The 17,500-nt window shown below is 34.8% G+C and overlaps 1 protein-coding gene across 2 annotated transcripts in view; it reads right to left on the bottom strand.

Moving 5' to 3' along the window:
- LOC125647781 (WD repeat-containing protein 76-like) overlaps positions 1-17,500 on the bottom strand; it is a 31,828-nt gene that overhangs the window by 5,972 nt on the left and 8,356 nt on the right. For both annotated transcript variants that reach the window (XM_048874593.2, XM_048874594.2), the window contains exons 3-12: positions 15,007-15,111; positions 14,653-14,711; positions 13,833-13,953; positions 10,950-11,089; positions 10,518-10,671; positions 8,878-9,039; positions 5,818-5,939; positions 2,839-2,940; positions 1,498-1,653; positions 1,066-1,116 (exon numbers count right to left, since the gene is read on the bottom strand). In XM_048874593.2, the coding sequence (XP_048730550.2) occupies positions 1,066-1,116; positions 1,498-1,653; positions 2,839-2,940; positions 5,818-5,939; positions 8,878-9,039; positions 10,518-10,671; positions 10,950-11,089; positions 13,833-13,953; positions 14,653-14,711; positions 15,007-15,111 (1,172 nt within the window). The remainder of the gene's footprint in view (positions 1-1,065; positions 1,117-1,497; positions 1,654-2,838; positions 2,941-5,817; positions 5,940-8,877; positions 9,040-10,517; positions 10,672-10,949; positions 11,090-13,832; positions 13,954-14,652; positions 14,712-15,006; positions 15,112-17,500) is intronic.

Genomic DNA, 17,500 nt, shown 5'->3' with positions numbered 1-17,500 from the left:
TCCGGATTGATGCATCGAAATAAAAAATATTGAGATTAAAGATCAATAAAATTTCCTTAGAACGCACCAAGTTTTGCGGGTCAGCCACCAATGCCAAACAATTCTTTTTTTTATTTTTGGCCTTGCATACAAAGTATGAAAGCCCTAAATTGAGTTGTTTTGAAGATATTAAAAGGTTTACACGTTTCTTAAAAGTAGGTCAAATTCAAAAGTCACAAGGTCATAGTATGAAATAAAAGGTCTTGCCATATGAAATAAACAAATATGAAAGATCTACCTTCAATAGTTCAGGAGATATTGCATAGGTCAGAGAGATAAAAAGTGGTCCAACTCTAAGATCAAACTTCATGAAACAATAACATCATTCTATAAAGAATCTATACACAAAATATAAAAGCCCCACCTTAAATAGTTCTGGATATATTTAATAGGATGTGTTTTCTTAAAAAAGTATGTCAAACTCCAAATTCAAGGTCACAAAGTCAAATGTCAAGATATGAAATGAAAGGTCTTGCCATACAAAATATACATACAAGATATGAAAGACCTACCTTAAATATTTCAAGGCATATTGAATAGGTAAGATTTTAATTAAAAGTAAGTCAACTTCTAGGTCAAGGTCACAGGATCTTATAACATTGCATCATATGAAAGGTCTTGCTGTAGAGATTGTATATACAAAATATGAAACCGTCAAAAAGCCTTCATGTAACTTTTCACTTTTCTGGCAAAGTTATTCTTGAGAAGATTTTCCCTACATATTCACAAGTACCATGATTTTAATTTCAAGTGTATGTATTAATTTTCTTGAAAGCCAATGTGTGAATAGAGTGTTAGGTAGATAATATAGGATTGTATGAAGAGACTCCCTCTCATAAGGGACTTCTTTTTTATCTCTGTCCCTTGGAAGGTCACATGATGGTCTAGACTGTATTCATGCGATACAGATCTACCTAATATTACCAGGCCTCAGTTTGTCTGCAGGAGGATGAATTGTGATATATGGTGGATTTCTGTAGCTATCGTCTCATTCCACTGACTGCGCACAGAGACAATTCTAATTACCTGATGACTTTTCTTTTCCCTAATCCCCCTGATTCAGAACACTCCACAATGCTGAAAACACGAAAAATTTACTTCAATTTTATTGCCTTCTTTCTTAAAGACAGCTGGGTGAATAAGTGCAGCAAATATCTTTATTACACTCTGAGGTCTGTGACAAAACTGTTAAAATCCATTTCTTCCTCAATCATGGATGGGATTATGCATGGAGCAATGAAGAAGTGATTAGTTGTTTGGAATTCTCACATGACATTACTTTCATCATGACAATTCTAGTCTGTTCTCTCTAGATTTGCTGAATTATATTTCTAGATTTGTTGAACTATATCCATCTGATACATTTACTTTCAATAATTCTAAATCATACCGTCTACAAACAGATCATTGTACTAAATATTAATTATCATCACACTGCACTGGAGTTGGTGGACTTACTTCAGAGTACCATCTAGTGATGTGGTCAGTATGTATTTCCCGCTGACCGGAGAAAAATATGCACTGTAGACATTTTTACTGTGTCCAATTGAATCCAGCCACTTATTGGACTTGCCACCAGCCTTAAGGTTCCTCAGGTCCCATAGTTTTGCCGTACTGTAATGTGACGATAAAGTAAATACAGCTCTAGAGAATGTGTGTAAGTAAGCAATGCTGTAAATAAATACAGTCAAACCTCCTTATCCCGAACTGGATGGGACTTAGAAAAAAGAAGAAGAGATATCTGAGATATCGATGGTACAATACTTAAAGAATATGATGTTGGGACTTCCAAATCACTTTCACATATCCATGGTATTTAAGATATCTGTGTTCGAGATACCAAACTGTACTTCAAACATTGAGGAGAAAAAATATAATAGGTTTGTCATAGTATTACAATACTATGAATTAAAGAAGTATGTTTGATTAAAACAAAAAAATATATATCCCCTCCCCCAAAATTGAAATCCATGTAGCAGGAATGTGATGACCTTTGACCTTGAAATCCAAAGCATTACTTACTATACAATAGCATCCTTAAGTTTTGTGACCATCACTGAGATTTTCTAATTTAATAGTTCACAATTAAGGTGTGCATATCAGAAAACATTGAATCTTAAAATCAACTAGGAAGAATCGTTTTAGCATACTAAACTGATGTCTCCCGTAGTTTTTTAAAAAACATTTTAGGGATCATCTATAAAGTGGAAAATTAAGACTTACAGTATATAACATTCGCCTATATGTACTTCAACCAAGGAACAGGGTTGTGAACATATAATAATGATAGTTAAATAACCATACCAACATACCAAATAGTAAAGGCCCATGTCAAAAGACAAGAGTCTACAAACTTTGTATGAGAAGTGGAAGAATCCACACTAAAACAGTATCCTCCTCCTCCCCCCCCCCCCCCCCCCCCCCTTCTGGGAAGACAAAATAGGGGGGCCATCTATTTGCCATGACCAACCTGCCTATGAAGTGTGAAGACTAGAGTTCTTTTGTTGTTGTTAGGACAAATGGTGGCTAAAACACCATTAGGGTAGACTAATTTGTGCCATAATGAGTAATCAAAGCTTTACAATTATTTTCTTAAAAGAAAAGAAACATTTTTTGGAACCTATTAATGTGGGCATAAATATAATTCTAAATCATTTCTTTTTAATAGGGTGACATTAGAAGAAACTTATCAATACATGTTGAATGTTAAGTAGAAGGTTTTATTAAGACACCAGACAAGAAACTGTTCTGTACTGTTCTGCTCTGATTTTTGATTGGGTGACTGAACAGAAAACTCACCAATCAGTGCTGGACGTCACTATAAGGTGGGATTTGATTGGATGAACAGAGACGGTACGTAACGACTTTGGATGAAGTGCATACACATGTTCTGCTTGAGTTCTGCAATTAAACAAATGAAATATATTATCTATAATTCCATTCTGTCCTCGATTGTTTTGGCAAACATCTTCAGGATAGCTCAATACAACACCGTATCTTATATGTTATAGATGTGTGTACCAGTATATCTTAAATCATTAAGGCCACACCAATTTGTAAAATAGTTCTTTGGATTTTCAACCAAAAAAAGTGAGGCGAAAGGGCGAAATTATTTTACAAATATTACTTTTCATTTTGGAGATAAAAATTATGAGGCGAGCGAATACAAAAAATGTAAACAATTTTAATTTAAATTAAGCGCTTAAAATATAAAGATCTAAAATCATCAGATATCATTTGTTTACCACTTGATATTTTTTCAATTTTGTTGATACTGTTTACAATAAATAAGAAGTATTTCAGGTTTCAAAGACTTTATTTTTTTCATACCTAATACATGTACTTTGCAACATTAACTGATAAGGTCTTTATGAAGAATTTTAGTTTAGTTTCATTTCTACAAACTTTCGATTAAGATCTATGCATATTGCTAGGGACATGTCCTGTTTTGAAATCTCCAATGCATCGCTTTAAGCATTTTCTTAAATTTTAATAGAACACACATTGAACAATAATCACCAAACCTTTCGTGAATTTGTTGTTAACTGTCGGTCCGCTTTAGAATAGTCCTCAGTACCCCTTGCTTGTCGTAAGAGGCGAATAAATGGGGCAGTCCTTCGGATGAGACCGCAAAAACTGAAACTCGTGTCACAGCAAGTGTGGCACAATAAAGATCCCTCCCTGCTCAATGGCCATAAGAGCTGTGCATAGACCTAAATTTTGCAGCCCTTCACCGGCAATGGTAACGTCTTTATGCGAGTGAAATATTCTCAAGTGAGACTTTAAACAATATATAATCAATCAATCAATTGTACACTGTCGATGTTCTCTACATGTAAATAGTGGCATCGAATAGTGCTTGAGCTGCGCTTCAAAATTTTCATCAGCTTTCAGTTCTAATGCAGTATAAAGAACAACTTCCAATCAAATGTTATGAAGTATCATACATATTAAAAAAGATATCATGAATAACTTAAAACACCGTATTACACTGGTAGGAAATTTCACGAGAGCCAGCACTTCTGTCAATTATCAGCCACATGGTTGTTTGTGCGCTTGTTGTAAAAAGTCGAAAATATTTTACGCAGATATTTTTGGACATGTGGGCAGATATTATTTTTTGATAAGGGCTGTTCCAGAAATGATCAAATGGGGGGGTCGGGCGGCAAATGATATTTTTTAGTGTGGGTGGTTGTATTTTTTCATATTTTATTTGGTCCGTGGTTGGACTGTTAAAAAAATATTTATTATGGGTAGTGGGTAGTTTCTATTGTTTTATTTTGTGCCACGTGGGTGTTGAGTTTTCAGAATATTTTTATTGTCGCTCTTGTCGTGTTGGTTACAAAACGTTGGAGGGAAAATTGAAAACGTGCTTTCGAAATGCTGCTTTCGAAATCGGAAGTAACATAGAACTATTCAAGTTGTCGCTCTTTGCAGCGCATAACTTTCCATTACGGCACTCTTCAAATTAGAGGCGCGTTTAGTAGGGTCCCTTTGGACGTGATGGCGGCGAACTCTGTTCTGTAGATTATTACAGTTTACAGTGCATCGATTTTGGGAATATTTTGAAACCAATAGGTATTCCGTTTTCTAATAAAAATAGGCAAACCTTAGTTGATTTATACGAGGGTACCGATGCGTTATATTTATCAGTCAGTGTGATGGTGATATAGAGGCCTCCGGGCGCGGGCTCCATTAGAAGACGAACGATTCGTGGAAAAACATATCCATACCCATTTCATGATAATAGCATCGTTTGGACTCTCAATCTTTCCAACATTCCCGCCATAGATGCCTTTGATTGTTGATGTGACATCGTTTCTTCAGAACTACTGTGATACAATGTCGCACAGGCATTACCGCGTCATTGACTAGAATGTTTGTCCTGAAAACCTCGCAAGATTTGTACCGTTTTCATTTTAAAAAATATTTTTGTGGTGGGTCTGGTTAGTTTTTTTTTTAATTAGATGGGTCATTGTAAAATGAGTTTATCAATTTGATGGGTCATGGGGTAATTTTTTATTTTTTTTAATGGGTGCTTGGTATATACAAAAGGTGCCTCCCAACCCCCCCATGTATTTATTTCTGGAATAGCCCTAATATTATAATTTGGATTTATTACAAATAGAAGTGGCGAATCCGGCGAACTAGATTACAAATTGGCATGGCCTAATGCACATTTTCTAAAATCATGCGATTCCAGAATGAAATCAGTGAAGAAAAAACTATTTCCAATGTGTATTAATTGCTACTGTAACAATAGAAAACTTTAAAGTTGCACACATTTAATTTTAAAGAATTGACTCCGTTTTATTTACAGTCCTGACACCAAGTAACCACTGACCTGGGGTTTCTTTATATTAATCTTACTTACCTAAACAGCGAAGGTTTTATCTTCTCACAAGATTCAGTCAACACGGACCCAAGATTTTATTTTCTCACAAGATTCAGTCAACACTGACCCAAGGTTTTATTTTCTCACAAGTTTCAGTCAACACTGACCCAAGGTTTTATTTTGTCACATGATTCAGTCAATACTGACCCACGGTTTTATTTAGTCACATGATTCTGTCAACACTGACCTGGGGTTTTATTTTGTCACATGATTCAGTCAACACTGACCCAAGGTTTTATTTTGTCACATGATTCTGTCAACACTGACCTGGGTTTTATTTAGTCACGATTCAATCAACACTGACCCAGGTTTTTATTTTGTCACATGATTCTGTCAACACTGACCAGGGCTTTATTTAGTTGTGCGATTAAGTAAACACTGACCCGGGGCTTCTTTTGTCCACCACAGCTACTGTTCCGTCCTGCTGGGAGTAAACAATCGTATCAGCCGACAGGAAGTCAAAGTTCTTCAGAAGATTATCGTCGTCTTCACATGTGGCATAAATCTAATGTAAATAGTATAAAAAACATTTTCTGAATAGACATAGCCCATTGAAAAAGCAAACAAGATGTGTTTGTGAAACACAAATGCCCCCGAAAATGGCCAATTCCAAAGATGGCCAAGGTCACAAGGGCAAATATCTTGGTACCAGTAGAAAGATCTTGTCAAAAGAAATGCTCATGTACAATATGAAAGCTCTAATATTTACCATTTAGAAGTGATGACCAATGTAAAAAAAAAATTAAAAGTAGGTTAAATGTCAAGGTCAAAAGGTTTAATACCAACGGAAAGGTCTTGTCACAAGGAATACTCATGTGAAATATCAAAGCTCTATCACTTATTGTTCAAAAGTTATTAGTAAGGTTAAAGTTTTCAAAAAGTGGGTCAAATTCCAAGGTCACGGTCACAGGGTCAAAAATGTTAGTACCCACAGAAAGGTCTTGTCACAAGGAATACTCATGTGAAATATCAAAGCTCTATCTCTTACTGTTCAAAAGTTATTAGCAAGGTTAAAGTTTCAGACAGAATTACAGAATGACAGACAAGACAAAAACAATATGCCCCCCGATCTTCAATCTCGGGGGCATAAAAATCAATATATGCACCCAGAGGTGCATGAGCCAAGTTGCATGGGATACATTGTAAAGTCAGGAATGATGTGGCATATTTATAATTGTGAAGAACTAATTTCAGCTTTAAACTTTTCGAGTTGCTGTCCAGAAACCATATTTGTCTGAAGTATTCAATCTATTTTCGGTCACTGTAACCTTGACCTTTGACTTTTTTTCTCCGAAATCAATAGGTGCCTTGCTTTGCTGGTATCCAACATTATATCCAAGTGTCAATTGATTCAAATTAAAGTTTTTCGAGTTATCCTCCGGAAACCAAAATTTTTGGGAATTTTAAATTTATTTTCGGTCACTGTGACCTTGACCTTTGTTCTCCAAACTCAATAGTGGCATTCCTAACCTGGTAAACAACAATATATCAAAGTTTCATTTGATTTGGATTTAAACTTTCGGAGTTATCACCCGGAAACTAAATTTTTCTGAAATTTTCATTCTATATTCGGTCACTGTGACCTTGACCTTTGTTCTCAAAACTCAATAGTGGCATTCCTAACCTGCTACACAACAATATATCACAGTTTCATTTGATTTGGATATAAACTTTCTGAGTTATCATCCGGAAACCAAATTTTTCTGAAATTTTCATTCTATATTCGGTCACTGTGACCTTGACCTTTGACTTTTTTTCTCCAAAATCAATAGGGGACTTCCTTACCTGGTACCCAACAATATATCACAGTTTCATTTGATTCGGATTTAAACTTTCTGAGTTATCATCCAGAAACCAAATTTTTCTGAAATTTTCATTCTATTTTCGGTCACTGTGACCTTGACCTTTGACAATTTTCCTCCAAAATCGATAGGGGTCTTCCTTACATGGTACCCAACAATATATCAAAGTTTCATTTGATTAGATTGTAAACTATTCGAGTTATCATCCGGAAACCAATTGTTGACACCCAACTGCCCGCCCTCATCACCAAACCAATAGCCGAGTTCAACTTCGTTGCAACTCAGCTAATAAAGTGCACTACCACTGCACATGCTCCGCCCATCAGATGATTATTAATCATAATCCTAAACAGCTGAGTGTGCATGAGACAAAATCATGTTAATCGTGGTAGTGCAATTGACTTGTAAATATATCTCTGAATTGTGCAAATAACATATTTCATTTGTTTATGTGTATTTTGACTTCTTTCACATGGCATGAATTAGGCTACTTAACAATTTTGAATTTTACAAAGAAATGCCCCATAATTCAAGGAGTAACAAATCATTTCAAACAGCCTTCTTGTGTTACTAGGATGAAAATTCGTCGAACTTTTTAGGATCTTCAAAGTATAAAACTTAAGGGACCTGCACTGAAAACAATTAGCCCACATCCAAAGTGACATCTATTTTTATATCAAACATTAAAACAATGAAAATGTATGTACATCAACTTGTTCTGTAAGATATATCCCCAGGATACCACCAATTTATACTTTGAATTGTCAAGTGTACTAAAATTATTTTATTACCACATTTTGGACCATTGACACAGTTTAAATACACTCGATTTCATGGTTTTGTACATAAAACCGCATTTTAAAAAAATGTTATACATATCATAAAAGTTCCTTTATATCTGTTTGTTAAGGACTATAAATGTATTTGAGATTTAAAAGCCACTATCCAAATGATAAGTATACTTGCAGAAAACACTGTCAAAATGTGCACGATGTTGGATACAGAAGGTGAAGGTCATCATTAGTGTATGTGTAATAGCATAACCCCAAAGTTGCGACAGTCAGATTCGTTAACAGCAGCATCTTACTTCGACTAAATAAGACTTGGAATTCAAATAGGAAAAATTAAAATCTGAATTTCATGGTCGCCAAGTGGCCAATCAATATTTGAATTTTAGGAACACTTATTTGCATCTCTGCATTATACTCATTAAGTAATCTTTAATTGACATATGCAATTTGGCTCTTATCAAAATAACCTTTGCATGTCCAATGAAATCCTTGAAACACTACACAATATGGCTTAGACCCATGGGACAAATGAAATCTCTAACTGGAACAAATGCAATTTAGTCCTTATTAAAATTATCTTTGTATGTTCAACTAAACTCCTTGAAACACCACGGATTAGATCATTTTTCCCATGGGACAAATGAAGTTTCTATATCTGTTATGTGATGTGCTTGTTCCGTCAGTGGCAGATTTAGAGCACCCCCCCCCCCCCTTTCTTCACCACAAATTTACACAGCATTACTGGCATAAATTAATAAGGTTGAAATTAATGTGGAGAGAGAGAGATTCCAGTATGTTGGGTAGTCCACAAAATAAATACATCATAAGACAATACCCCTCAAAAGATTACCTCATCAAACACAGCCTTCTGTAGGTCGCAGCATCGCGACGTTCCATCGTAGCTGCTGGATACTACTTGGAGGTGATTATAGGGGGAAACTCGGATTTCGTTGATAGGCCTGGAGTGTGGGTGGTAAACTACTATACCATCTGAATCGGATTTCTCATGCACCTGATAAATACGTATTCAAACAAATGACTGTCCACTGCTTTAGTCTTTCAATATATACACATATTACATTAGGAATATACATGTAAGTTGGAGGGGGATTTCAACTTCAAGGTATACCTTATAAATAATCATATTCCTCAATAACAGCTTTAAGCCAGTCTTTCAAAGAATGACCCAAAATATAATGTTCTCTTGAATAATTTTATATATATACATAGTCTATTGATAGTTTCGAACATTTGACGAATAAATCTAATCTCCCTGATGAACCTGACCAGGCAAGACCTGAAATGAAATCTCGCTAAATCTGACCAGAAAAGATAACCAAATTAATTAAGTCTTGCTACTAAATACAAGCGACTCTCGATAATTTGAAGTTCTAGGGACCTTGATACAAGAAATCTCGAGTTCGAAAGATTGAAAAGAGATTGAAATTTGGCAATTGGAGTTCAGACTATATTGTTCAGATTTTACAGTAACCAGAAATGTTTACCAACAAATTCATATCATTTCCACATGTTTTCCTTCATAATTGTCAGGTAGTTAATTTGATATCAAAATAAAGAACCTTATTTTGCATTAATAAAAAAAAATTCCAAGTTTATGAATTTATTTGCTCTTTCATCATTCTAAGATAGGCATACAAATCAAAGTTTTAATATCACTAACTAAACAGAGCACAATGTTATGTCGCTTTACACAAAGCAAAAATTCTAATGAATGAGTAAAACAATGTTTTAGAGTAACTTTACACAAAGAACAAACTCGAAAAATTTAACAGTCTGTAGATCTCTAAATTAATGTCTAAAACTTACTCTCTCGTTGTCAAGTCAAAACAAATTATAGATTTTATTCATACTCAGACTACAGTGTATATATAATTTTAATCATCTCAAGACCCTAGTGTAAGGTGTAAACTGACCAATTAGCCAATTATATACTCTTTCACCTATGTAAACACCTAATTACCTCCACCACACTATCCTCTAGCATTCAACAAAATCCAGGTAAGGTCAAAGCAGAAATTATCACACGCTTGGGTAATATAGGGTATACGTTGCCACCATTTCTCAAGATTTAGAGTGAAAAACAATGAAATGTGTTTTACGGGACCCAACTTCCCTTTGAGAGATCAATTATAGTAAATTTACTTTGTTATATAGAGAGAAAAAATAGAGACTATGATTTCATTTTGAGACTGAAAACTTCTCGAGATCGAAGTTCGAGTCATCGAGAGTCACCTGTATAACAAAACAAATTCACCAAAATAAAGTCTCGCCGAAAAATATAACCAGACAAAATTACCAAAACATAGTCTCATGAGAAATCTCATATACATGGTACATGTAAATGGAAAGTGGACGAAATGTAGATTAATATTTTGAAATTGAAAACTTTCAAAACTTTATTTAGTGAAAAATGCAGCCATTATGATGATGTATCATCCCTTCTTAACAAGAATCGAAATAACTGCCTACCACATCCCAGAATCCTAATTTTCCCCATTTGTCACCCGCTATGACCAGGGTCTGGTTTTCAGACGGATGAACTGACAGAGAGAAGATGCGGTCTGGAACTACTTTGGACACCCTATCTCCATCCAATCTAAGTTTGTGTAAATCTTTAACAAACCTACAACATAAAAGACAACAAAAGGCATCAGATTTTTCCTAAGCACAGGAATGAACTGATTCTAGGACATTTAAATACACTTCTTAAACAGTTTCTGTAATTCTTACTTAACATGCAAGAAAATGCATCTTTAATTTAATTAATAAACAACATTGAATTTCTGTTTATTGGGAGGACATGCAAGCAGTAACTGAGAAGACAAACACAATGGACAACTGTCAGGTCCATGAGTCCATTACAAGCAGATTGTTCTCAGTGAAGTCAAACACTCAGCTGACCTGGTCAATGGTGAGTTGTTCTCTCTATCAAGGCTGACCGTCACGTTGTCCAAACTCATCAACAAGTTCTCGTGATCCTCTACTGGGTTACCAGTAAACAAAGTGTCCACCATATTGATTGGTCCAGGTGGCTTTCTGGCCTGAAAAAGCACAGTTGAATTATACAGATTTAACTCATTGTCTATATTTAAATTCAGTGTTTTCCACTTAATTAGAAATCTACTGCTCATCATTTGTAACTAGGAAGACACATTCTGTTTCAATCTACAGACTGTGGACAAAAGTATTCACATGGTCGCACCATTTTTGAAAAGTGTTTATCGAGTATCCTACATTGCGGGTTATCTTTCTTTGCACAGACATGAGTTTAACTTATCCTTTCACCAATGATGTATTTAAAAAGTTGAAGGTCATTAATGTGACATAACGATATTTGTTGTCATCTGCAACTCTCTTACATGCAAAGTAGTGATTATAAAACATGGGTTGTAAACATCTGAACTCAGTAAAGGCTGCAAAGAAAACATCATAACATTAGTTCAGGGCCTCAAAAGTTTTGGGGAAGTTGGAAAATTATCAAAAATTCCTTTATCAACTATAGTTCTTGGAATAAGTTTCGAGAGTGAGGTACAACAGAAAATAAACAAAGAAGTGGATGAAAGAAATTAATGGGTGAACGTGCAGAACGGAGACTTATTAAATAGACACAGTCGGATAGAAAAATACCACTGTCAGACGTTACAAAAAAATATAATGAAAATAACAATGCAAATATTTCAAAGAAAACTATTTGGCGATGTTTAAGACGAAAATGCATACTAAATATGTGTATGTATCAAGAAAATGTGGTCCAAGTTGTCAATCGTGTAAAACGTGTGCAATATGGTGTGCGGGTAAAATAAACTGGTCCGTGGAAAATGAATAGAAAATGGTAATTTCGTCTGACAAGTGCCATATTGTTGTTGGAAATTATTGCCGAGTATATATATGGAGAAGTGATTCAAATCTTGACTACCAGACTGTATTTCCCCCAAAAACTGGTGAATCAGAAATATTTGGGCGTACATTTCGTGTCATGGCGTTGGTACTCTTGGTAGAGGAAATACATGTAACATTATGATTAACTCTGAAAAATACATCAATAACGTGTGGCCTGTTTAGCAAAACTCTTTCAAGATGACAATTATCTGCTTATGGATGACAATACACCTGTTCATTGATCTTGTCTTTCAACCAATTACAAAACTGATAAACAAATTCCAGCACTAAAGTGGCCCACACAATCACCTGATTTATGCCCTGTAGAAAACATTTGGCTGGTAATTAAAAGAAAAGTTAACTTCAATATTGCTTTTGCACATAAAATTCTGGTGATTAGCTGTATCACAAAATTCTGGAAATCTGAACTTCATTTACAGTAAATTATACAAAATCTGTATGCACCCTTCCACAAAGAGTGCACAAAGTTCAAAGGGCCCGAGGGTATATCACGAAGCATTAAGGTACTTGATATTCTTTTATTTATTTTTATTGATTTATCTACAATATTTTTGCATTTATAAGTTATTTGTCCTTTTCAGACACTCCAAAAACATGTTTGTTTTCCGTCAAGTGTTTTCGATAAACAAAATGGCCGTCATCACCCGTGCGAATACTTTTGGTCCAGTCTGTAGTTTGATCATTTCTTTTAGTGTCGTCTGTCCACGTGTGAATATATACAATTATGTACTTTTCACGAACTCCGCAACTTTCTTTTGCAGCTTGGTTGACAATGTTGGAAGTTCTCTGGTTAAATGTTTTACCTTTCATTTGAATGGGTGCAATTATAATAAATAATGCATACTTACATAAATGAGGGTTTATTTATGCATTTTCAATTTGTCCTTCGACTGTTTTTCATTACGATAATTCAAATATGGAAATTGTAAATATGGAGACAAGTCAATAATATCTACATTTCATGTGTTAGAAAATTTTATATCACTATATATTATATATATATATACATTGTATATATATATAAAGTCTCTTTTTTGGAAGTAAAATATAGAAAAAACTCTAAACACTTTGTAGAAATATTTCGAACGTGTTACAGGTCTTCTTCAGTCAATAAACACCACTGAAGAAGACCGGTAACACGGTCGAAATATTTCTACAAAGTGTTGAGAGTCTTTTTTATTATATATATATAAACTCTAAACACTTTGTACAGGCTCTAAACACTTTTCTACAAAGTGTTTAGAGTTTTTTTTATATTTTACATCGAAAAAAGACTTTATATATATATATATATATAAAATATTAAAATATCTTTTTTAAGTTTAATTGTTAAACAGGCTATGAAGGTCGCAAACATTAAAGAAAAAATTGCATTTCCTGCAAACACGAGTTTTGTATTTTGTCTGCCGTGTTTGTGACCTTCCTATCCCTCAATAAACCAAGGAAAGCAGTTCCTATGGGAATGGTCAACCGGGGTGAAGTGCGAGTTATCAGCCAATTAACCACATCATCACGTATATACAATATATCACCAAGAGTTCTCGCACGAATTACACATGTGAATGTTGAAAGAGCTACACGCTGTCAAAAATCTAATGATGCATGTACATGTAGTATGGTCCTGATGATATACATATCATGATGTCGAATTACATATCAATATGACCATGCTATATGTATCATAAGATTTTTGACAGTGTATAGTTCTTACAACATGCACATCTATATCAAAACAATGTTTACACATGTATATTCGTGTATACATACATGTATGTGTCATGACACTATTTATATGTATACATATATGTGTGTGAAGACAAGGTTTATATTTCTGTATACATATATATGTGTGTGAAGACAATGTTTACATCCTTGAATACATACATGTTCATACACCACTGGTTCTACGACAGGAAGTGCTGGGAGGGGCTGACCCTCAGGGTCAATCCGCTGTAACCTTTGACTCCTCCTACTTGGCGCCAATGCAGGTTTGGGAATCTTCATCCTTCAAAAACATCACTGTTCTACTCATCTTGTAAACTGATTAATATTCAAAGATCATATCACTATTATTAACAACAGGCTTATATTTAATCTTATACGCTGATAAATATTCATACACTCTATCACTGGTATGAGCAACACCATAAGCTTAATATTAAATATTCATAAATAGCTTCCGGAGAGCAGCTCAAAGACTGTAACGTCGCACTTAGTGGGAGTTGTTCGTTATAATGGTACAGTGTAGCTGCAGAACTGTAGCTCTCTGAAAAGAATTAGTATAAACTACAGGGACCTATCCATTGATTAGTATAGACCACAAAGGACTATCTTATGATTAGGATAGACCACAGAGGACTAATTGATGATTTAGATAGACCACAAAGGACTATCCAATGATTGGGATAGACCACAGAGGAATATCTGATGATGAAGATTGACCACAGAGGACTATCCAATGATTAGGATAGACCACAGAGGACTAATTGATGATTTAGATAGACCACAGAGGACTATCCAATGATTGGGATAGATCAGAGGAATATCTGATGATGAAGATAGACCACAGAGGACTATCCAATGATTAGAATACTACACAGGATGACAAAACGATTTTATGTTATGGGCTGCAGTTCCTCAGCTGCACATGTGTTTTTGTTTCAGGAAAACGACAAGACCTCATCACATTTTACAGGATACGTACCTTTTGCTTGCTGGTTTTGGCTTATAAGTCTTTGAGGATATCTTCAGTTCCACTTTAGCCTAAAAACACAACTTATTTCTAATCAATACAGAAATCTTTGTGTTTGCTATCTGTGTTGTTTAATGACTTTTATGTAAACAGAACCCAATAAAAATATCACTATTTTAACCTCAAAATGTATTACTTTATCATAGATGTACAAAAGCACCAACAAATGTATGATATTTCAGTTCAATTTGAAATTCACAAAAATACTTAAATATTTACATTATCAAGGTCATGCAACATTACGTAAACATATTTCAGTAACGTTTTCATGAACTACCACAAGAGCTGCACATCATTTTTGCTTACCTCATGAAATCCTAATCTTGAGAAAATATCAGCATTGTCCTGAATATTCCTCTGTCGTCTTGTCTCAAAATCCAGTTCCTCTTCAAAATCTGGATCATCGTCATCCTAAAGCAAGTTAAATGTTATAGGTATCTACAAATGGTGAGGGGGTCGGGGTCCAGCTCAAAATCTAGTCTTTCTTAAAATACAGGTCCTCCTCATCCTAAACCAGGTAAAATATCATTCTATAAAGTGAAAAGAGCACACCGACCCGACCGAGTCTGAGAAAGTCACACCGACCCAAAAGTATTGATTCTGTCATTCTAAGTTTTGTTTTTTATTTCCGGAAAATTTCAGGTACAGATCAGTATGTCATAATGACCAGAATTTTCTATACCTTCATTTGTTTCGATCTAAACTAAAAAAGATAATGCGAAAAGAGGTGGTCTGCTAGATCGAGATGGAGAAATGTTGTCTACACGATGAGCGAAGAGACAAGAGACTTTGGGACATCCCAGTGTGCAAGTTGTGTTCTTCAGTATAGGGGAAAGTGTTGATATTTCGGAAGGGTGTGATATTTTCGACAGTCAATAAGAAGCATTTTATCTACTTGTTCTCAATTTAAACTTATTTCCAAACTTGATATACAAGTGACTCAATGGCTGGAACTTAATCTCCTGAAGTTCTCGATCTCTTGAAGTGATATTATGGTCCCAATTTTTTTCTCTATAACTGAGCAAATTTACTATCGATCTCTTGAACGTTCAATCTCTAGAAGTTCTCGATCTCTTGAATCACTACAAAACACATTTCATTGTTTTTCACTCTCGATCTCTCAAAGTGGTGGTAGTGTATACTAACCGTTACCCAAGCGTATCATTACTTTCGCTTGAACCTTACCTGGATGTTGTTGAATGCCCGGAGGCTAGTGTAGATGTGTTAATATTAGGTGTTTACTTAGGTGATATATCACATGTGCTTCTTAATGGAGGTGGACAAATTAGTATATAATTGGGTAATTGGTCAGTTTTCACCCTACACTGGGGTATATGTGATGATTAAAATTGGCATAGAATCCAACTATGAATAAAATCTAGGATTTGCTTTGACTTGAGAACGAGAGAGCAAGTTTGTATTTTGTGTAAAGTTACTCTAAAACATTGTTTTACTCATTTGTTTGCATTTTTGCTTTGTGTAAAGCGACATAAAATCTGCTTCGTTTAGCTAGTGACAGTAAGCTTTAACAGATATTAGTTTCGTACACCTATCTTACCATGATAAAGGAACAAATAAATACATACACTTTGAAATCTTTTTATTAATGTAAAATTCTTTATTTTTAAATCAAATTAACTACCTGACAAATATGACAGAAAACGTCAAAACGATCCCATGATCTAGCTTTCTGGTTACTGTAAAATCTTAACCATATGGTTGGACCTTTATCGCAATTCACCTTTGAATTAGAACGCTTTACCCGATATAGTATTGCGTTGTGTGACGACACAATTGAATGAGACGATTGAACAATTTGAATGACATGTTTGATGTAATACAATAAGAGTTTTCATTGGCTGATTACAGCCCGCCCACTTTCTCGAGCGGATTCAGTGTAGCTGGAGAACTGTACATAGCTCTCTCTGAAAAGATCCACCTCTTATAAAAACCTTCGATTTACAGGTCACAAAAAGCTGCGGACGGTTGAGGCCTGAAATCGGTGTATTCTTGTGTTGCTGTCTCATAAACTCAATATAAAAAAATCTTAACATATTTTCCTACTATATACTTGCGTCCAAACATACCTTCAAATATTCATTAAAGCCACACACCACCCGAAAACTCGCAGCTTCAAATGATTTCGTTTGTTGACGTAGCCATGTTAGGTAGCCGGTCAAATCGAACTCTTGCTATTGGTATCTATTCATAAAATCGGTTGTAAGTTATGTATTCGCTCTTCATTTATTATCAACACGAAAAATTAATAGAAATTAAAACATTTTTGTACCAGTTTTTGTAATTAGGTAAAATAAGCTCTAGATGAACAAAAATGCTACATAAGCCCATTAGACGGAGATCGGCCGGCGCGGTCGCTCATGACTAATGAAAGTCGCACTGCCGTGAGTTTAGCTTTTTGAATAATTATCATTTAATAGGACTGGGGTGGTATATTATTTAAACAATTTAGCTAAAATATTTGTGGGGAATTAGTTTACATATAGACGCTATTGTACCAATATGGAAATGAACCGGGATTCGAATTGACTGGCTACCCAACATGGCTACGTCTACGAACGAAATCATCAAAAGCTGTGATGGAGTTTTTGGGTCGTATGGGGCTTTAATAAATATTTGAAGGTATGTTTGGACACAAGTATAGTAGGAAAATATGTTAGGAATTTTTTTATATTAAATTTATGAGACAACAACACAAGAATGCAACTTTTTCTCTTTCTTCCTTTGAAGTTTTTTTCCATCTAGCATCTGGCCGTCATGTTTTCAAATGCTGACTACTCCC

This window comes from Ostrea edulis, chromosome 6 (assembly GCF_947568905.1).
Source record: "Ostrea edulis chromosome 6, xbOstEdul1.1, whole genome shotgun sequence".
Classification (NCBI taxonomy): Eukaryota; Metazoa; Mollusca; class Bivalvia; order Ostreida; family Ostreidae; genus Ostrea; species Ostrea edulis.
The sequence above is the reverse complement of the archived record's forward strand: the minus strand, read 5'-3'. Positions and strand labels throughout refer to the sequence as shown.